The 23,123-nt window shown below is 39.6% G+C and overlaps 1 protein-coding gene across 6 annotated transcripts in view; it reads right to left on the bottom strand.

The window, feature by feature from the left end:
• Positions 1–23,123, bottom strand: part of CSPP1 (centrosome and spindle pole associated protein 1) — a 117,170-nt gene that overhangs the window by 6,249 nt on the left and 87,798 nt on the right. For all 6 annotated transcript variants that reach the window (XR_014017836.1, XM_081259013.1, XM_081259014.1 and 3 more), the window contains 7 exons: positions 22,228–22,332; positions 20,395–20,461; positions 19,698–19,815; positions 15,320–15,459; positions 11,471–11,611; positions 9,305–9,351; positions 6,116–6,179 (listed from right to left, as the gene is read on the bottom strand). Coding sequence is in view for 5 of the 6 variants with exons in the window: in XM_081259013.1 (XP_081115139.1) it covers positions 6,116–6,179; positions 9,305–9,351; positions 11,471–11,611; positions 15,320–15,459; positions 19,698–19,815; positions 20,395–20,461; positions 22,228–22,332 (682 nt within the window). In the remaining variant the exon portion in view is untranslated. The remainder of the gene's footprint in view (positions 1–6,115; positions 6,180–9,304; positions 9,352–11,470; positions 11,612–15,319; positions 15,460–19,697; positions 19,816–20,394; positions 20,462–22,227; positions 22,333–23,123) is intronic.

Here is a 23,123-nt window from a genome sequence, read left to right as displayed (position 1 = left end):
TGAAAGTTAACGTGTATAGCTTTTTTTTTAAGCAGCAATAACTATATTCTATTGAATGAGATACGGGATTTTCTAAAACTCCAAAAATAGAAGTTTTCTGACTTCTTTATTATACCCCACCACTAATTCACTTGCTATTTTTTTGAAACAGTTTACTTACAAGTTTTTACGGTCAGTACAACTGAGTGGGAAGCACAGAGAATGCCTGTGTGCCCCCTGCCACCACACACTCATAGCCTACCCGTCCACCAGCAGCCCCGCAGACCTACACTGACACATCACCATCGCCTAAGTCCATAGCGTACATTAGGGTTCATTCTTGGGGTTGTATGTTCTATGGGTTTTAACAGGTCCACCATTACAGTATCATACAGAATAGCTTCACTGCCCTAAAAATCCTCTGTGCTCCATCCATTCATTCCTCCCTCTGCTGTAACCTCTGGCAACCACTGATTTTTTTTTTTTTATTGCCTCCATAGTTTGACCTTTTCCAGAAAGTCATGTAGTTAGAATCATATAGTATGTAGCCTATTCACATTGGCTTCTTTCACTTATAAACATTCAAGTTTCCTCCATGTCTTTTTGTGGCTTTGTAGCTCATTTCTTTTTAGCACTGAATAATATTGCATTGTCTGGGTCTACCACTGTATATTATATATATATTTATATATACCCATTCATCTCAGAGACAACTCAGTTGCTTCCAGGTCTTAGCAAATATGGATAAAACTGCTATAAACATCTGTGTGCGGGTTTTTGTGGGAACATAAGTCTCAACTCCTTTGGGTAAATACCAAGGAGTGTGAATGCTGGATCATATCGTAAGAGTATGTTTACTTTTGTAAGAAACCACCAAACTGTCTTCCAAAGTGATGGCACTGTTTTCCATTCCCACCAGCAATGAGTGAGAGTTCCTATTGCTCCACATATTGCCAGCATTCGGTGGTGTCCATGTTCTGGATTTTGGCCTTTTTTTTTTTTTTTTAAATATTTATTTATTTGGCTGCATCAGGTCTTAGCCGCGGCATGCAGGATCTTTCTTTGTGACACACAGGCTCAGCAGTTGTGGTGCACAGGCTCCAGAGCTCACAGGCTTAGTTACCCTGGGGCATGTGGGATCTTAGTTCCCCCACCAGAGATCAAACCCATGTCCCCTGCGCTGAAAGGCGGACTCTTAACCACTGGACCATCAGGGAAGTCCCATCAGGTATTTATTTCCCTGATGACACATGATTTGCATTTCCCTAATGACAAATGATGTGGAGCACCTTTTCATATGCTTATTTGCCATCTGTCTGTCTGTTTTTGGTGAAGTGTCTGGATCTTTTGCCCATCTTTTAATTGGGTTGTTTCTTGTTGAGTTTTAAGAGTTCTTTGTGTACTTTGGATAAGAGTCCTTTGTCAGATGTGTCTTCTGCAAATATTTTCTCCCAGTCTGTGGCTTGTCTTCTTCCCTTGATATCGTCATTCACAGAGCACTGAAGTTTAATGAAGTCCGGTTTAGCTATTATTTCTCTCATAGGTTGTGCTCTGGTTTTGTATCTGGTTTTCTCCAATGTTACGTTCTAGGAGTTTTATAGTTTTTGCATTTTACATTTAGGTCTATGGTCCTTTTTTTTTTTTTTTTAAGCTTTATTGGAGTATGGTTGATTTACAGTGTTGTGTTAGTTTCAGGTGTACAGCAAAGTGAATCAGTTATATATATACATATATCCACTTTTTTTTAAAGCTTTTTTTCCCATATAGGTCATTACAGAGTTCCCTGTGCTGTACAGAGGGTTCTTATTAGTTATCTATTTTATATATAATCGTGTGTATATGTCAATCCCAATCTCCCAATTTATCCCTCCCCCTGCCCCACTTATCCCCTGGTAAAAGTTTGTTTTCTTCATCTGTGACTCTACTTCTGGCTTGTAAAAAAGTTCATTTGTATCCCCCCTTTTTTTTAAGATTCCACATATAAGCGATATCATATGATATTTGCCTTTCTCTGTCTGACTTCACTCAGTATGATGATCTTTAGGTCCATCCTTGTTGCTGCAAATGGCATTATTTTGTTCTTTTTTATGGCTGAGTGATATTACATTGTATGTGTATATATACCACATCTTCTTCATCCGTTCCTCTGCTGATGGACATTTAGGTTGCTTCCATGTCCTGACTATTGTAAATACTGCTGCAGTGAAAATTGGGGTGCATGTATCTTTTTGAATAATGGTTTTCTCCAGGTATGTGCCCAGGCGTGGGATTGCTGAGTCATATGGTAGTTCTATTTTTAGTTTTTTAAGGAACCTCCATACTGTTCTCCATATTGGCTATACCAATTTACATTCCCACCAGCAGTGTAGGAGGGTTCCCTTTTCTTCACACCATCTCCACCATTCATTGTAGATTTTTTGATGATGGCCATTCTGACTGGTGTGAGGTGATACCTCGTAATTTTGATTTGCATTTCTCTAATCATTAGTGATGTTGAGCATCTTTTCATGTGCTTTTTAGCCATCTGTATGTCTTCTTTGGAGAAATGTCTATTTAGATCTTCCACCCATTTTTTTTTTTTTTTTTTTTTTTTTGTGGTACGCAGGCCTCTCACTGTTGTGGCCTCTCCCATTGCGGAGCACAGGCTCCGGACATGCAGGTTCAGTGGCCATGGCTCACGGGCCCAGACACCCTGCGGCATGTGGGATCTTCCCAGACTGGGGCACGAACCCGCGTCCCCTGCATCGGCAGGCGGACTCTCAACCACTGCGCCACCAGGGAAGCCCCCACCCATTTTTTGATTGGGTTGTTTTTTGGATACTGAACTGCAGGAGCTGTTTGTGTATTCTGGAGATAAATCCCTTGTCGGTTGCTTCGTTTGCAAATATTTTCTCTCATTCTGTGGGTTGTCCTTTTGTTTTGTTTATGGTTTCCTTTGCTGTGCAAAGGCTTTTAAGTTTCAATCCCATTTGTTTATTTTTGTTTTTATTTTCATTACTCCAGGAGGTGGATCAAAAAAGATCTTGCTGTGATTTATGTCACAGAGTGTTCTGCCTGTGTTTTCCTCTAAGAGTTTTACAGTGTCCGGTCTTACATTTAGGTCCTTAATCCATTTTGAGTTTATTTTTGTGTATGGTGTTAGGGAGTGTTCTAATTTCATTTTTCTACATGTAGCTGTCCAGTTTTCCCAGCACCACTTATTGAAGAGACTGTCTTTTCTCTATCGCATGTTCTTGCCTCCTCTGTCACAGATTAGGTGACCATAGGTGCGTGGGTTTATCTCTGGGCTTTCCATCCTGTTCCATTGATGTATGTTTCTGTTTTTGTGCCAGTACCATACTGTTCTGATCACTGTAGCTTTGTAGTATAGTCTGAGGTCAGGGAGCCCGATTCCTTTAGGTCTGTGGTCCATTTAGAGTTGATTTTTGTGAAGGGTGTAACGTCTGTGTCTAGACTCACTGTTTTGCATGTAGATGTCCAATCTTTACTGTACTGCCTTTGTTCTTTTGTCAAAGAACAGTTAACTGTACTTGTCTGGGTCTATTTCTGGGGTCTTTATTCGCCTGTCCTTTGGCCAGTGCCACACTGTCGCGATCACTGTAACTTTAGAGAAAGTCTTGAAGTTCTCTGACCGTTCTTTCTCCTTCAGTACATTCCGTTGGCCATTCTGGGTGTTTTGCCATATAAACTTGAGAATCAGTTCGTTGATATCCACAAAATAACTTGCTGGGGTTTTTATTGGGATTGCACTGAATCTATAGGTCAAGTTGGGAAGAACTGACACCTTGACAATACCGAGTCTCCCAATCCGTGAACATGGACTATTTCCCCATTTATTTAGTTATTTTATTTCTTTGATGAGAGTTCTGTAGTTGTCCTTATATAGATCTTGTTCATGTTTTGTAAGATTTTCATCTAAATATTTCTTTTGGGAGGTGCTAATGTAAATGATATTGCATTTAAATTTCAAATTCTACTTGTTCATTGCTGGTATATAGGAAAATGATTGACTTTTATGTATTAATCTCGTATTCTGCAAGCTTGCTATAACTGCTTATTAATATTGGGGTTTTTTTTGGTGGGGGGGGATTGATTCTTTCACATTTCCTACAATCAGGTCATCTGTGCACAAAGGCAGTACTATTTATCCTTTCCCACTCTGTGTACCTTTTATTTCCTTTTCTTGCCTTACTGAATTAGCTAGCACTTCCATAATGATGCTGAGGAGTGGTAAGAGGGGACATCTTCCTCTTGTTTCTTATCTTAGCAGAAAAGTTGCTAGTTTCATCACTAAATGCTAGCTGTAGGTTTTTTGTTGATGTTCTCTAGGGAGTTGAGGAAGTCCCCCTCTAAGTTTGCTGACAATTATCATGAATAAGGTGTTGGATTTTGTTTAATGCTTCTGCATCTATTGATAATGATGATAATGAAGATTTTTTCTTTAGCCTGTTAAAGCAATGAATTATATTTGAATGAATTATACTGAATATAACCCAGTTTTGCATAACTGGTATAAATCCTACTTAGTCGTGGTGTATAATTCTCTTTATACATTGTTGGATTCAACTTGCTACTGATCTGTAGTTTTCTTTTCTTATGATGTCTTTATCTGGTTTTGGTATTAGAGTAATGCTGGCCACATAGAATGAGTTAGGAGTATTGCATCTATTGCTATCTTCTAGAAGAGGTTGTAGAGAATTGGTATAAATGTTTGGTAGAATTCACCACTGAACCCATCTGGGCCTGGTGTTTTCTGTTTTGGAAGGTTATTAATTATTGATTCAATTTCTTTTTTTATTGTTATCACAGTCAATTTGGGTTTTTTTCCTAGCTTTATTGAGATATAATTGACATACTGTGTGAGTTTAAGGAACACAACGTGAGGATTGTGAAATGTTTACCACAATAAGGCTAGTTTACACATCCTTCACCTCACATGATTACCACTTTGTGATTATTGTTGTTATGGTAAGAGCATTAAAGTTCTACTCTCATAACAACTTTCAAGTATAAAATACAGTATTATTAACTATAGTCACCATGCTGTCCATTATATCACCAGATATTCAACTTATAAATGAAAGTTTGTACCCTTTGACCAACATTTCTCCACTTCCCCCCCCCTTTCAATTTCTTTAATAGATGTAGGCCTATTCAAGTTGTATTTGGCAGATTGTGACTTCTCAAAAAAAAAAAAAAAAACAAAACACATTCACACTACCAGCCTTACCCACATTCATCAGAACAGTGGCAACAGTCATGACTAGGGGATACGTGTGGTGACCATTAATCAAAAAGACAGACTGCATATCTTTGGTCTAGTATAAGGTCTATGTAATGAAATATTCCGAGCCACTGTCTTGAGTGCCCCAGACTGTCTTCATTATTAGCAGTAACTGGTCACATCTCCCTGATGTCTAATGAGCTGTCTTCCCATCCCTATTTCCTACTGATTTCTCTATCTTTACTCACTCTCCACAGTATGACTTCCTTGCAAAAGAAAAACTCATTAGAAAAGAAAAAACTGAGAAAGAAATATAGGCTAGTTTGGAACGTTGATCACTTGAAAATATAAAATAATTGACATGACATAAAACTAACATGTAGAAGGGAGAATTCCCTGATGGCCCTAAGGATAGCAGAAATGCTTATGATCAGAGTACACAACTATAAGTGTCTATTACAGTACATGTACCTTCACATATCTTCTCAAGACTAAGTTATATTCTTATGGCTTGTTAAAATATTTATTAAGGTAACTGTGGATTCACATGCACTTGTAAGCAGTAAGGGAGACCCCTTGTAAAGTTTGCCTCGTTCCCCACAACAGTAACATTCTGTACAGCAGGAGCAACAGCCTCACACCCAAGATACTGATAAAATCCTCCGATCTTATTCAAATTTCCCCAGTTTTACTTGTACTCATTTGTGTGTTTGTGTGTGTATTAAGTATCTGATTTTGAAATTTTTGTTAAGTTATATTTGATGATTATTAGTAAAACAAAATATTCCTTTTTTTTTTTACCATTTTGCACAACAAAGAGTAAAGTACTGATTTTTTAAGTATGGAGAAAAACACTTAAAATAAGTATAAATAACGCTTAAAGAAATAGGTTGGTAAAATAAATATACTCACCAATAAAAGCACTATCAGATTCCAGTAATGAATTTTTCAAGAAATCATTAGTGTCATCTCTGGGCTAAAAGAAACAACATATATTAATGACTATTTTTATTAGTCCTGTGTGGAAAAACAGCAAATTTGTACTCAGGCACAAGTCTCCACACTCTCCCCAAAATTAGCAAAAGAGGAGAGGGAGAGGTAGGACTGCTTCCCTCCTCCACCACATTCCAGCGCCCAGAAAATACAGGAAAGACCTTTTATTAAGTTACATTATTGCTGATAAAGATATAATAGAGTATGAAGCAGTGAACCCACTTTAACCTTAAAAGTCTTTAAACCACTGTCGAGATTCATTCATTCTCTCCAATAAATCTGTTTAGTGCACTTACTGTTTCCTCTGTGCTAGGAACTGGAGATACAAAGATGAGTACGAGTTTCTGTTCTGGAGTGGATCACAGTGCCATGGGGGAGAGGCATACCCTCAGATGATGACAGCCCCATGTGACACCAGCTGTCACAAAGGCACAGCACAGACAGAGAGGGACATAGGAGTGGGGGAAAGTAATGCTAGGGTTGGGCTTGTAGTGAGCTCTCAAAGTAGAGGTAAGAAAGTTACATATAGAGAGTTTTACAAGAATGTCACCTTACATATTGGAAGGAACCTAAAGTCACCCAACACCACCTCCCTGCACTTCCCTTCCAGATTTCTGGGGTGTGCTAGAATACTCCAGTGAAGAGCTGTCCATTAATTTCTAAGGAAATGCATTCCACCGAGACATAGCATTGGTTATCAGAAAGTTCTTCTCTTTCCCTGAGTTCTTCCATGTACTAAATTCTTTTACATTTAACACCCACTGACTCTACGTCCGCTTTCCAGCATGACAGTAATGGTAATAATAGCATCTAATATTCACCAGCTGTTCTTCGCACTGCATACACACTGCCCAGCTTCTCTTGTGCATCACAGTCCTCCACACACAGGGGAGAGTGATCAAAGCCCACCTCAGCCCTATCTTCTCCCTGACACTCTTCCCCAGTTTCACTTTGCGTTTTCCATATAATCCAGTTTCTAGGGAGGTGAACCCCAAATTTTTTAGCTTTTTTTGTAACAGCCATGTTCAACTGTTGGCTTATGCTCAGTTTCTACTCAGCAAAATATGGTGTTATTAATCCAGGATTTTGATCAAAATCTCAGAAGTTAAATTTCAGTATCTTTTCACTGAGAAATATGGCTGCCACATACAGAGAAACCTACAGGGTATTCAGAAAAGGTGTCCATACATCTCAAGCAATGTGGTACAGGGACAGGGAGGGGCTCCGGAGTCCAGCCTGCATTCAGACATGGGCTTTTCTGCTCACTGGCTGTGTGGCCATGGCTAGCAGTTTCCTCTTATGTAAAATGGGGATAAGCATACCTTGTTGTGAACTTCAGAGCAAATAAAGGTCAAGTACAGAGTGTTGCTACTGCAACGTTGCTATCACCATTATCACTTCAAAACCAAGCACCAACAGCTACCAACTGGTAACGCTGGGCAGCCAACAGCCAGCTGAGTCTTACTTTTATAATCTGAAAATGGGGATAATACTACCTGTATCATTAGTGTGGAGGAAGATTAAATTTATTTTCAACCTCAGTCTTTCCTCAAGCTCTCTCTCTTATCCATCTACTCACCAGCTCCAACTATTTGTCTAGCAGGCATCTCAAACTTACCATGACTATAACTAAGTTCCTCACCTTCTCCCTCACCCTGAAACCCGTTTTTCCTGCTTCTTCATCTCGGTAAATAGCAACTCCAACCAAAGACCTTGAAGTCCACCTTTGACTCCTCTCGTACCCCACATCCAATATGTCAAAAATCCTATCTCCTTTCAAAGCACATCCAACCACTTCTGACTTCCACTGCTCCCACTCCAGGCCAAAGCACCTTATCTCTTAATTAGATTATAGCAGTAGCCTCCTGTCCCCCTCAGTCTATTCTCAGTGAATGGCAGGCAGTTGTTAAAACATGGAACCAATCATGTCTGCTCAAAACTCTGGAAGCCTCTCATCACATTCACAGCATAGAAGGCAACACCCTAAGGCCCCCTGAGGCTCTGCTGCTCATCACTCTCCGCCTCTTTTGCTCCCACCCACCCCTGCTCCTGGAGGTCCAGGCTCCCCGGGACTCCCGCTCTCCTAGTACACATGAGGCTCACTCCTGCCCGGGGCCTCTGCCTGGGAGGTTCTTCCTCCAGATGTGTCCCCCGACATTTCACACGACACCTCCCTGATGTCCTTTTTCAAATGTTACCCCTCACAGTGAGGCCCTACCCGCTCACTGTCCTTCAGACTGTAAACCCTTCCTTCTGGTCCTCCCAGTGCCCCCTTCCTAGCTATCCAGAGCCCCACGACTCAACACACTAAATATTTTGTCTACTGTCTCTCCTTCTTTCTAGAAAGTAAGCCCTCAGAGGACAAAGGTTTTTGTTCCCTTTTGTTCACTCCTGTGCCCACACACACCTAGAACATTAGCCGGTCCACAGGAAGTATTTAACAAATGTTTGTGGAATGAACACTGGCTCATCCCATTCCTTCTGTTCAGTCTTTGCTTGATAGTCACTTCCTCAGGGTAAGAGTTATGCCCTTACCTTGCTTATCTTCTTGATAGGTCTCACCACTACATGTGTTATAGACTCTTACTTCCACTACTGCTGGTAACTGACCTCACTCATTATGGCACAGGCCCTATAAGGGCTTTTAATATATTATCTCATTTAATCCTCAAAACAGCCTTTGAGCTATTTTTTATTTAGTTAATAAACATTTATATAGAAATTACTACATACTAGGCCTGTCCCTAAGTGCCTGCAGATATTAATTGATTTTAATCTTATAGCCACCCTCAAACACTATCATCCCACTTTACAGATTAGGAAACTGAGGCAAAGAAAGATTAAATACCTTGCCTGAAGTCACACAGCTAAAAACAGACTAACTTGAACAGCCTAGCCCTAGAGTCTTGTTCTTACTCATTACAATATGCTTTCTCTACATATTACACTAATATCTCTTTAGCTACCCACTACACTGATGGGACAAGTTTTAAATTCTTTCTTAACTCAGTATTCCTGAAGAATTCAAAATTGGAATACTCACTTAACCATACTCCTAAAAATTTCTATCACCCAAAAACTAGCTTGAAAAATTATAACTTTTCTTACCATTCTGTGGTCTCGTTCTTTAGTGCTTGGGACAGCATCCAAGTCAACTGTAGCCAATGGAGAGCAAAAACAAAAGGTTAGAAAATACTTTAAAAATAAAAATAAATTTTAGAATAGCTTTTGTAGGGCTTCCCTAGTGGCACAGTGGTTGAGAATCCGCCTGCCGATGCAGGGGACACAGGTTCGTGCCCCAGTCCGGGAAGATCCCACATGCCGCGGAGCGGCTGGGCCCGTGAGCCATGGCTGCTGAGCCTGCGCGTCCGGAGCCTGTGCCCCGCAACGGGAGAGGCCACAACAGTGAGAGGCCCGCGTACCGCAAAAAAAAAGAAAAAAAAGAATAGCTTTTGTAATTAACTCTTTACTGGAGATTACTTTTCAATGATCACATTTCAGAATTTTTTAAGATACTACTTGTTTATTAATAAATATAACCCAGCGTCCAATCCATTCTAGTTGGATAAAATTCTCCCATTCACAGGTAATAAATATAAAAAGTAAAATCATTGTGAATTTAAAACTGATGCCTAAAGAAAAATAACCATCTCCCCTCATATTTCTACAATCTGTGCAGAAAATTGTTGAGAAGAGTTAAACAACTCCCTCACGTGGAATTGAAGGAAACTGAATTCAATTCCAGGCACCTGGTTCCGGGGCAGAGATTTTGGATCAGGTATCCCAAAGGCCCCTCTGATATGACCAGGGTTCCTATGTGTTCCTCTCAATAGTGCACTTTATCCTTTTAGCTACTGCCTTTGGGAATAAATAGGCTGCCAACGATAGCCTGTATTCCTTGTTAAAATATTTTATACCCACGTTTTTGATTGTTTTATATAGTTAAACCATATTCTTATGAATTAAGTCATCACAGTGTTTGGTAGAAGTTGTGGGGTAGTTGCTGTAGGGGACGGATACCCTCAGTCCCAAAATGGACCTATTTCCACATGGGGACTACTTCTGGGCTAATCAGCGCAAGTTGCCAAGATCACACCAGATCAGATCATCAGTTGGGTCTCCTAACGAAAAATGCCACCAAAATGGGTGTAAAGGTTGAAGACTGTACTTGCTTCTCTCTTCTCTCCTGATGATATGCCTACTGTTTATCACAGACTTTGGGTTACTCTGCTGTCAGAGGGTGATCAGTGAGACCACTGTTAAAAATTCTATGCAAGATGGAGGGAAGACTTTCCCTGTCAGTCTTTACTGAAGCCTTGACCTGTGATCAGGGCCTAAAGTGGTACATCACTTACTCCTGTGATACTCTCATGTAGTCAAAAATAGGTTCTTCAGATTCTGTAGGTCAGACAAGCCTGCTAATAAGGTAGGGTTTTGAATTTTCCTGAAAATAACAGCTAGGACCATCTCCTTATATTCTTGTTACCTAACTGCTGCATTTTTATGACTCATTTTCCATGGCTGCACTCAGTGGCCTGAAGGCAGGCAAAGCTGGTGAGATATGTGTGAAAGTCATGCAGGACACCCGGGTCAATAGGGCCCATTGATGTTCTCTGAGGCCACTAGCTCCATTCCACCTCTAGGTGCCTGCCCACCCCACCCCCAGTTACACACTCCCAAAGGACCCTAGGTATCTCCTTTGCAACATTCATCACACTCACACTTTTTAAGCATCTAAATTCTCCAACAGAGTATAAGCTCCTTGAGAGCAGTGGCACATTTCATTCATCACCATATACCCTGGATATGGGTCACTACCCAGGCTCATAGTAGGCACTCAGTAAGTATCTGTTGATTGGCTAATTACAAAGAAATATACTCATAGCCCAGTCTGAAGCTTTAAAGATTTTATGCTATATCAAAACTCACAGACACACACAGTAGAGAAATGTCCCATAGGACACCGATGTGTTTGCCCAGCATTCCTTCCCCTGGTACAGATGTCACCTGGCCTAGTCAAGGTACTCAATCCTCCTGGCTATCATGAGTGGCTGGGCCTCTCCTGTGCACAAATAACATACCCCAGTCAAGCCAATCACAGCCCTCTCTGGGACTTATTCTTCTCAGGGACTACAGGCCAAAAGGGGCATGTGAGTGTGCAGCTGCCCGTGGAGGGAGCCTGCCTCGGATTGAAATCAACACCAGAGGCTGAGAATGAAAGCCAACGCAAACAACCCACTGAAACTGCGTGAAATAGCAATGATTATTTCTTACCTTCAGCACCTTCCTGCATTTTTATTCTATTCAGTCTCTTCTGCTGCTCTCTTAGCAAGGCTTGCTGCTGAATCTCTAAGGTATGATAATCCCTTGGAGGGTCCGGGTACATAAATTTCAAATCAACTCGTGTTTCTGAATCTGGTACAAAAATAAGTTATATAACCAAGTTAAATCTTGTTTCCAAATGAGATTTTATAAAACTTCACTATAAATAGGAACAATATAATGAGACATCAATCAGCAAAGTCAAAGGACATCATCATAAAACTAATGAACACAAAATTAACATTCTTTAAATAAATGCCTTTTCACAAACTTATCACCATTATAAGGGAGCCCCCAGAGCGAGCGGCAGCTGACTGCCACATTCTCCATCCTGACCTTCCCACTCCCCCAAGATGCCACCCAGAGCCTGCCACTATGTGCAGGTACATCCATGCAATTATTCAGATGGTTGTAACTCAGGCAGCCACCAGACACTGAATCACAGCCGATCCCTAAAATACACTGGAAAAATGAAACCATAATGTTATTGGCCAATTAATATTTGTAAGTATCATGCCAAAAAAAAGAAAACAAGATAAATGCAGGCTGCCTGGAGCTTTAGGAGGGATGTCGTTTCTGCAGGAAATGACAGTCTAAGAATTCACCTATGCCACAAGTTCAAGAATTATCAACTGATCAGAATGAAAACGTTAAACCTTAATTTTTAAATCTTGAGAATAAAAATATAGTTCACACATTTAAAAAGTCTTGACAATATTATTCCTTTCGATCCACAGTGGAACTAATCAGAACCCTATGCCCCGCCCCTGACCCAAGTACAAAGGCCCCTCCTTGTCTCCTGCCTCTTGTTTATAGAGAAGCTGAAGTCTCCCAGGCCTCCCTGAGTCACTAAGGAGCAGGCTCAAGCAGCTAATGATCAGGACAACAGAGTCACAGACTCAGTGCCTGATGCACATTCCTGAGTTGTTTTACAGATACTGTAACTGCCACCAGAGGGAAAAAGCCGACTGCATGATGATCAGGCTGCAGCCATGACATAAACTGCTCTGCCTTGAGCAGTCGCTTGTTCTGCCCATATATGTAAATGGGCAACTACAACTGCCAGCAAAGAGATGCTACAGACCCATGCCAACAACTTCCACTCTAAGAATACAGCACCCTATGTCAGCATGAAGAAGTTACAAAGACCTTCATGCATGATCCCACAGAAATGGAATGATGTTCTGCCAAGTGGGGATTTGTAAGCAGCTTTTGGCAGGAAAGAGCTCTCTGCAGGAGGCCCCTTTGTCTGTCACTAACCTTAACCCAGGCACCCCCATGCTCTCTTCATCTCCAGCCTTAGCACCCACACCTTTCAAATCTTTTGATCACACGATACCTTGCCTAATGTGTTGGTTCTTTCTGTAGATCAAAGAAGTAGAAATGAAGAATAAGTAATTAACAGATGACCAGATCTCTTCCCTAGCTTCCCCTTCAGTAATCTCACAAACTGTGTGAATAAAATAGCATCTAAACAATGATCATGGGTAGTCAACAGGCCTGCACACGGTGGGGGAGGGCGATGACTCTGACCCCGTCCCAATGATTAACTGAGATGACTTCCCTCTTTCCCTTTAAAAACTTTCATGGCCCAGCAGAATCTTCAGAGATGGTTTTTGGGGGACCCTGAGTCCAGCATCTCGCCAGATTGTCAGCATTCTGATTAAAAACAACTTTCCTTTCCACCAACTTTTGCGAGCACTGATTTTTTTTAAGCAACAAGCAGCCGGACCTGATTTGGTAACAGTAGTGGGAAATGAGAAGCATGCTGAATATCTAAGAATTAGAAAATGATTAAGAGCAAGGTTAACAGAAGAGACTCTGGACACATGAGCTTGGATTGGACTTCCCCACTTCCAGACTCATTTTCCTCTCTATAAAAACAAGAGACATCAACAACTAAGCCATATGATCAATGAGGACTACATGTGGTAACAGGGAAATAAATGAATGGCTCAATTTTACGGTTTAAACCTTTTTGTTCTCAAGACCTCTTTACCCTCTTAAAAGTTAAGGACCCCAAAGAGCTTTTATTTACTGCCCCATACACACACCATGTTAGAAATTAAACCTAAGAAATTTTTAAAACGTGAATACAGAAACATATTCTATTAGCTTCAGAGCAGTGAAGTCATCACATGCCATATATGCTCTGGAAAACCTGTACACACAGGAGAGAATAAAAATGAAAAGGACAAATAATGTCTTCGTTTATAATAAAAATAGTTTTGTAAAGCAATTATACTCCAGTAGAAATGTTAAAAAAAAAAAAATAGTTTTGGGGCTTCCCTGGTGGCGCAGTGGTTGAGAGTCCACCTGCCGATGCGGGGGACACGGGTTCATGCCCCGGTCGGGGAAGATCCCACATGCTGCGGAACGGCTGGGCCCGTGAGCCATGGCCACCGAGCCTGCACGTCCAGGGCCTGTGCTCCGCGGCGGGAGAAGGCACAGCAGTGAGAAGGTCCGCGTACCGCAAAAAAAAAAAAAAAATAGTTTTGACCTCAAGAAGTCCCCTGAGACCTACTGGCTTAATATAAATACCTGGCATATAATAAGTAATCAATCAATGATAGAATAAAAACGTAACTATGGTATATGTAATTGATGACACATGTATATCTAAGTGAAAAAAAACCAAATTAAATAACAATTACATCTAGTTTTCATTTTACTTTCTTTGTTTTAATTAAGCTCAGAAAGACTAGTAAATACACAAAATATTGTGTTTATATTTAGGTGATTTGAGTAAAGTGATTTTTCCCTCTTTCTGAATTTTCAAAACTTTCTAAAATAGGTATTACTTTTAAAACTAAGAAGCAGAAGAAAAGTGTAAATTCCGATTCATGTGGCGTAGTCACAAAACCACCACCCAGCAACCCGCCTCCTCCACCCCAAGAGCCGCTCTGCGAGTGCACCTGAAGAAAACTCACAGGCAACACACATGTTGGTTCCTCTCCGTCTCCCAAGCCTCTGTTACCTTGGCGATCCTACGTCCCCAGTAAGCTTTCTCTCCTCCTCCTCAGTGGCTGCATCAAATCTTCCCCACTCCCTTCCTTCAGAAGTCCTGCATTTCCTCCTTTCTACTCAGGGAGCCTCTCTCCAACAGCGTCCCCTCCCTCCCCTCTATTGTAAGCCTCTTCCTCCTGTAACAGCTTTCGCATCAGCTGCCTAACAAGCTCCTCCAGCTCCAGACCCTGTGTTCCTCCCCCTCCCGGCCACCCTTCTTCCAAGGGTTCTTCTGCTCATTGCCTCTAACACTTTGCTTCCTATTTATTCAGTCCTCATTTCCAAAGCTAACTGGCTTCTGATCCCATAATTCCACCAAAAAAGATCTAGTTGAGGTCACCAGTGACCTCTGATCCACCTGACACCTTCCAATATTCATTCTACGTGGTCCCTCCTCCCCGATACACTCTCTTCCCTCAGCTTTCAGGACACCACATTCTCCTGCTCAAGCTCCAGCCACTGACTCTGCCTTCTCCGCCTCTTTACTAAGCTCATCTGGCTGTCCATCCTCCACTCAATGTCAGGTGCCACTCTTCACACTATTTTACCGATCTAATCCACTCCTGAGGCTTTAAGAGCTGTATGCCCTCCAAAACAAAACCGTTAGCCAAACTAAAGGTCCATCCACCAGACTGGTGAATTGAAGAACTATACAGAAGTTTCATTCACCATCACTTAAAACATATACCATAAATGAAACTTCACTTTAGAAAAAGGATACAAACGTCTTTAAAGATACTTACATATGGGTAGGACACTCTTGCTGTATCATTAAAATAGCAGCATTCTACTCACCCCTATCTTTCAGCTCATTAAAGTCATGAATATTCTGAAAAGTAGTAGTGCCTAGGCCCTTAGGTGACTGTCTTCTGACTGGAGCCTGTAACCGATGTCTGGCCATGTCAAATACATCCATGGGATTCCTTTCTCTTTTCCTGTAGAAAATGACAAATTATGATAAAAGTGTCTTCTGGGAAGAAAATCTGAGTTGACATTTAACTCCCTGTACAAGAAATTTGGCATCTTTCACCACAATACATTATAAAAATTTATTCTAGTAGCTGTTATTTCAATTCCTCGTATTAAAAAAACAGGGTATTTATAAGGTCACTGTAATCTTTCAAAATGCTCAGAAGCAAAGTATCTTAGTGGAAGAACAGATGAGTTAGCTTTACCTTAAAATGTTCGTGTAGCAGAAAGATTAGTCTTTGGTCAAAGAAACCAAGATTCAAAGACCAGCTTTGCTACTTACTACAAGTTTGACTGCACCATCTGTAAGATGCAGATAATGTCTACCCTTTTAGTCTTGTTGTGGGCATGAGATTAAATGAAATTATATATTGTAAAGTACCCTGCATAGTACTTGACACGTACTAGGTCTCAATAAATGTTACCTTCCCCTCAGCCTAAAACAGAAATTATACAGAGAAATACAGCATAAATATGCTGCCCCAAATAATAGGTATTATCCACAGTCCCCCAACACTAATTTTACAGTGGGCTTTCCAGGAACTTGACACCTAATTAGTTAATTAATACTCTATTTCTGGAAGAATATTTCTTCCTCTGTTAACCTAGGAAGTTAGCAAAATAGGCAGGTAGCTTAGTAAGGGAGTTATCTGCTAGGACTTTGGGGGAGTGATGATAATAGAGAACAGGGATGGGGGATGGTATCTCCAGCCCTGAAAATAAAGTATTTGCTGCTGTTTCCCTCAGCCCTAGGTGGGTCCCCTCTATTTTTTAAAATGTAGCTCTAAGCTAGAAGTTTGCCAGACTCCTGCCTTCATGTCTTTATTCACTAAATCTTCCCTAAGCACCTAGACGGGAAGAGTTGGGATCCCCACAGGCAATGCCCCCTGCTCTCCTGGGGTTTCCTTTTGTGGGGAAGGTTTCACCAAATCACCTTGTCAAGGCTGACATAGACCTCTAATAGTGAACCACCTAGGGGGATAGGAACTGCAACAGCGATTCATTAAAATGCAAAACAAATACTAAAAAGGCTTCTAGGAGGCCATTAAATTGGACTCCTGTATACCATTAATGCTAATAGTTAAGTAGGCTGTTCAGTTAGGAATTAGGTTATTAGCTCTTCTTTGCATGTGAGCTGGGGGTGCCTAGCACTATTAGGAATTCAATAATATGGTGAATTAATTAATGAATAAGAGATTCTTTTTGTGAAACTATTTATAAAACTGGAATAAAGAACCAACACTGAGATGTCTCTGATCACAATACATATCGAACACTACACCGAAGTTAAATGTATTTAACCAATTCTTGCTAAATTATGGTAATTCTAACATATATTATCTAACTTAAGTTAGCACACAGAATTTACAAAGTACTTTCAAATACATACGTTTATTTATTCTTCACTAGAATCTCATGGGGTGGAAATTATTGTGTAAGATTTGCAAGTGAGAAAACTGAAAAGCTGCCTGGCTTCTCTTTCTTACATTGGTTTGCCAAAAGAGAGCACAGTCTTCAGTTTATGAATGAAAATAAAGAAAATAAATAAGAAGTCAATGATCCATTAGATTTAATGGAATATGCATGTCTGGAATATGGAAAGCTGCCAAAGTTAAGGCATTTATAACATCTTGAAAGTAAATACAGAAAAACTATACTGACCTCTCTATTACTAAGAAGTAGTTGACCTACTATGGAAGAATTTTTTGTTGAAAATTACCACCTTGGGTTAACATTCCATTACCTAGCCAGTCTGTATCTTGAAATTTCCTCACCTTGTTTACTTAGCCAGAACATACCTAGAGAATGCCAACAAAAATCTAAGCAAAGCATAATTAATCAGGTTAACATGCTACATTAAAATCCTACCACATCCTGGATTACAGTCAGAAATATCAGTATGAATTTAACGTGTACACAAATTGATAGACACAGGAACAATTACAGATCATGTTTATGACTTGGTATATATACATATATTATCTAGCTCTGCCCACTGAGAGCTTGGTTTCTAAATACCACTCTCCAAGAGGAACCAGGACTCCTTGGAGAAATGGCTGATTCCAGGGCAGGGGACAGGGAATATACAAGATGAGCCTGGAGCATCTTGCAGAAACAGAAAGTAAAGAAGTGCTCAAGAAACAAAAGGATGGGACGTGTCAAAGAGACACAGGAGCCAACATGAAAGAGCTCCCAATGGCCAAATTTGCAACAACTTGAGCAACAACATAAATAACATAATGTTATAATGTTATAAATAACATTATAACCCAAAGTACAAAATAAATATACATGAAACAACAGTGATATAAATAAATGGCTGAATAACTAAATAAAGAGAGGAGAAGGGACAAATCTTTCTTACAGAAGAATTCTAAATAATATATGTAGATAACCCCTCTCCAGGAGATGGAGCTTATTCCCACCACCTCTCAATTCTTGCCAGTGTGGTAAACTTAGTGATTCCAGGGCTATCATATGGATGTCACATACCTGCCGATATGATGTGATGAGAAGGCTACCCTGTGCCATTCTTTCCAAAACCCCTTAACCCCAGCCTAATCATGAGAAAACATCAGACAAATGTAGACCGGGGGACATTCTATAGGATAGTTGGCCAATACCCCTCCAGACTGTCACAATCATGAAAAACAGGAAAGACTGAGAAACTGTCCCAGAACAGAGGAGACTAGGAGATGCGACAACTAAATGCTGTGTGGTACCCTGTACTGACTAAATCCTGGAACAGAAAAAGGACACTGATGGAAAAACTGGAGGAATCCATAAAGTCTGGAATTTAGTTTGTAGTAATGTTCCAATGTCAGCTTCTTAGTCATGACAAACATATCCTGGGAATGTAAGATGTTACCAACAGGGAGCACTAGGTGAGGGGTGTATGGAAACTCTCTACACTATGTCTGCAACTTTTCTATAACCTAAAAGTATGCCAAAATAAATGATTTATTTTTTTTAGATAAACACCCTTTAAAGAAAATGTGGTAGTTACCCACTGCATTGATTTTACAACCTACTAAAAGACTGCAACCTGCAGTTTGAAGAATATTGCTTTAGAAAATTTATGAGTCCTTTTAGCAAAAATGATCAGAAATGTTTGGTAGTCTGTTAAGTTATTTTCCTGGAAAATAAGTATTTCAGAAAACAATACACTGCTGACGGAAAATGTAAAAAATAGTTTTAAAAAGTAACTGTTTATGGTTATTCCATCTCTGAAGTTTTCCATTCCTATTATCATTTTCCTCTCAAGGACCAAGTTTCTATGCCTGACTTTTTCGAAGACCGAGAAAGGGAAAGTAAGGAGACTGTTTTTATAATTGTCTAGTCTATGTCTTCTTCTAGTCTTGTTTCCACCATCTCTTTCCTATCCTGGGCTTCCTTATCACTTAGATTAGCTTACAAAGGAACTTCTGCATCCATCTGCCTTCTGTACTTGAGTCCCAATTTAGTCAATTATCTTTCACTCAGTGATTTCTCTGTAGTGAGGCAAACTATCTTAAAGATAGAGTGTGAAGAATGGCCTGTTCCCAATACTGATTTATCACTAATCCTATTAAAGATGCCATGGTTAGGGATAACACTTTTGGTTAGCCTTCAAGAAAGTGTTACTTCTTTCTTCTTTTTTTTCTTTCTTCCTCCTATCAACACCACCATTGTCATCACCATTGTCATAAATATATTACTGGAAGTACGGAAGGACAATTAAAATTGTTTTAAATCAATATTCATTAAATATCCCATATTTTCACAGTGAATAGATTTTACAATTGTGAAGAAATGTTTTATGAAGGCAATGTTATCTACATAAAATTGAAGAATGTGAATTAAATAGCACATTAGCTAATTAAAGAAAGAGCTGTTCTGCCAAAAAAGAAAACCTACCACATACTGCAAACACACTAAAAAAATCATACACTGTTTTGAATTAGTTATACTGAGTCCCTCCACTAGACTGTAATTATTTAGCTAGATTTCTTTTGGGGGGAGGGAAAGGCTACTTCAGTCATTACAATTTCACCAATAATCCGTTAAAAACTTTTTTCAAGCGTGCAAAATTCTAACAGATGTGGCTTTATGATAAAGATAATTAATCCTGTGCCAAAACTGTAGAATTATTGGATATGTTCCGATTCCTTATCCTGACAGAAAAGAACACAAGAACAAACAAAACATGCAATTCTAAACTTGCCTTATATGAACTTCATCTTCACTGTCCATGTGCAGCAACCGCCCTTGCAGACGCCGCTCTTCACTACGAAGCTGCTTTCTCATTTCTGATAATTCCATAATTACATTTTTTTTCTCCTCTGCAAATTCACATTGATAAGTGAAAAATAAAGACATGTATACGAATAAAAGGTTAAACATAACCTGACTTATAAAGCTAAAATGCTCAGTGACATTTTTATGAAAGTTATTTTTAATGCTTTATATATATAGATCATATTTATGAACATCATTAAGACCCACAAACACATTTCTGATAATACGGGAATTTCAAATGGTAAGAAACATTCTTGGGGGGGGAGAGGGGAGTGTAACTATAAAGGGGCAGCACAATGGAGTTCCTATGTGGTAATGGACAGTTCTATATCTTGATTGTGTGGTGGCTACACAACTTACACATGATAAAAATGCATAGAACTACAAACACACAGACAAACACACGTAACTTAGTGCATGTGAAAACTGTGAAACCTGATGAAGGTCTGTGGAGTATGCTAATGCCAATTTCCTGGTTGTGATATTGCACGACTGAGGGAAGCTGGGGGGAGGGTGCACAGCACCTCTCTATACTGTTTCATGATATTTTGTGAGTCTGTTTTTCAAAACAAAAAGTTAAAAACAGAAATAGTCTAGATTACAGGTTTAATAGTCAACTCTACCTTCTGCACGAAGCTGATTTTTCCTGGCAGGTACCGGAGGAGACTGTGCCCTGGACATGGAACTTTCCTGTTTAACAATCACAACAAAGATACACTCAGTATGTCTTCCCTATTCAGAAGCTTTAAGAGAGGAATTATTTTGAAGTAACTATATGTAAGAGAAACCAAACTCCCCACCACTCTATCTATAAGCTTACTTACATTTATTTTTTCTTCCCACTGCAATGAAAGAGGCCTTGCCCCATCCAAAGATGATCCCTTCACCTGTACTCTGTATCTGATAAGTGACTCTCAGCTCCTCCATCAATTACTGTTTTTTGCCCACCCTCTTCCTCTCTCCAACCACCTTCCTAACAGCCTGTGCTTAAAAATCTCTCCATTTTTAAAAAAACTTACCTCACCCTTCATCACTCACTATCTATTGTCCATTCTCTTCCTTCATAGCCGTTCTTTAAAAAACAGTATGTGCAGGGCATACGGTGTTTGCTTCCTCATTCCCATTCACTCCTCACTACACAGCCTTTGCTTCTCCTACCAAGTGATCCCTCGGTGATGCATTTGATGGGCATTTTGAGCCCTTATTTTACTTGGCCAGTAGCAACTGATATCATTGCCACTCTCCCTATTTCCTAGCTCTGCTTCTTACATGTTGGTAATTCCCTACTGTTCCATCCTCAGCCCTCTTTACTTCCCCTGAACACATCCTAGACAATCATACTAATTAGACAAGCAATAATGTTAGTAGTTTCCAAAACTATGAACCCAGTGCAGAGCGGCTTCCTTGGCCACAACCTGTATTTTCAGCTGCCTACTCTATATAACCCTCACCAGAAACCTGGCAGTTGTCACTGACTCCTACCCGTCACCCACAGTCAATAAACAGCGCTATCTGTATCTCATAAATATATCTTCAAGTTGTCACCCCTTCTTAGTTCTTAATGTCACTGCCTTCGTTTAGGTCCTCAAAGTCACATCTGGACTTCTGCAAAAGCATCTTAACTTTTCTCCATGTTTACAGTCTTGCCCAGCCTCCATAATATATCTCCACTCCACCAATGCCTGAGAGAACATTATGCAAGGCAAACATGGCCATGTCATTCTCCTATTTAAAATATTACCATGAATCCCCATACATTACCACAGACCTCCCAAATCAGATCTCAGAGGGTGGGCTTGAGGAAGACATTCTAATATGTTTCTTTGTCTATTCTGGTAAAAAGCCTGTTTAATATCCACTGGCCTATGGAATAAAGTCAAACCCCTTAGCACTCCCTACAACACCCTGCATACATTCTAGCCTTCACCTCCTCTGCCATTTGGTGAGATGTCAGCAGGCCAGAACAAACCATGTATTCTCCATGCATGCCACTTGGCTTACAGTTCCCTCCATGACTCTGCATATGCTGCAAGTCCCTCTTCCTCCTCCTCTTTATAGCAAATTCCTACTCATTCCTCAAGAGTCAACTCAAGGATCAACCCTTCTGGAACATTTTCCTGGTGCTTTTCTGATTGTAGCTCAGTCTAAAGTATAAGGGACTTTATTAGCATAGCTACAGCTAGCTAGAAGACATATTACCAGAGAAAAGGCCTTCCTGAGGGGCCTGGACAAGTACCACTTGCTAAATTATGATTTGTCAAAAGAATTTAAACTTTGGGGCACCAAGTATTATCATTTATAACTGAAGGAACAGACAAATCAATGTAAACATCATCTATATTTCAGACGTGAAAAATGTAATCTAGCTAAGTAAGATGAATAAGAAAATCTCATTCAATACCCGCAATCCAAGATAACTTAGTGAAGATGAATAAATCAAAAGAAAGAGTATATACTTGAATAAAGGAAGTTATAATGCTGTCAACTGAAGGAGGTCTTTGGAGTTTGCTTGCAATCTTGTTCTGAAGAGCAGGAACTACAGGAGAAGGCTGTCTCAAGTGCTGAGGGGGAGAAAAAAAAAAATATATATATATATACACACACACACACACCCCAACGTATGTCTATGTGTGTATGTATATATACACACATCCCAACATGTATGTGTGTGTATATATACATACACACATCTCTAAAATCTAGATCTCTTGTCACCAAGAGCATCACAGATCATGATAAGAGTTTCTATGTCTCCGTAAGGAAATAAAACAGGGTTTCAGGTTATAGTGTAATAAAGCTAATAGTTCCCAACTTCGTATTAAAATCAAAATGCTGAAAACATAAAAACTCCCAACAAAATACAATAAGAATTATCTGGATAAAAATAATAAATGTATGTTTATAAATGTGGATGTTAAATTGTTCATTTTGCACAGTACAAAATCAAATATTACTTTCACTAGTGACTTTGATAAAATTAGAAGTATATGACAAAGTTTAAAAAAAAAACTCTAGGTGACCACAGGCAGAATTATAAAGACAAGTTAAACCTTCTAAAGGACTGTAGAGAATGAAGCAAAGAAAGCATAGTCCACATAATTTAAAAAAAACAAACAAAAAAAACAGACAAACAAGTAACTGTCAAGGAAGCAAAAACCAAAAAGTCAGAAATTCAATTAATATGATCAAATATATTGATTATGATAGTATAACTCTCAGACTAGGATTAAAAAACAAATTTTAACAAACTAAATAAATATACAGACTGAAAAATTTTAAATGCAGACACGAAAGTAAAAACTAAGAGTAAACAAAAATATGTATCAGGCCTACATAAATTTAAAGATGACAG

The sequence above is a fragment of the Mesoplodon bidens genome, assembly GCF_964165515.1.
Source record: "Mesoplodon bidens genome assembly, chromosome: 16".
NCBI lineage: Eukaryota > Metazoa > Chordata > Mammalia > Artiodactyla > Ziphiidae > Mesoplodon > Mesoplodon bidens.
This window is presented reverse-complemented; position numbering and strand designations above follow the sequence as displayed.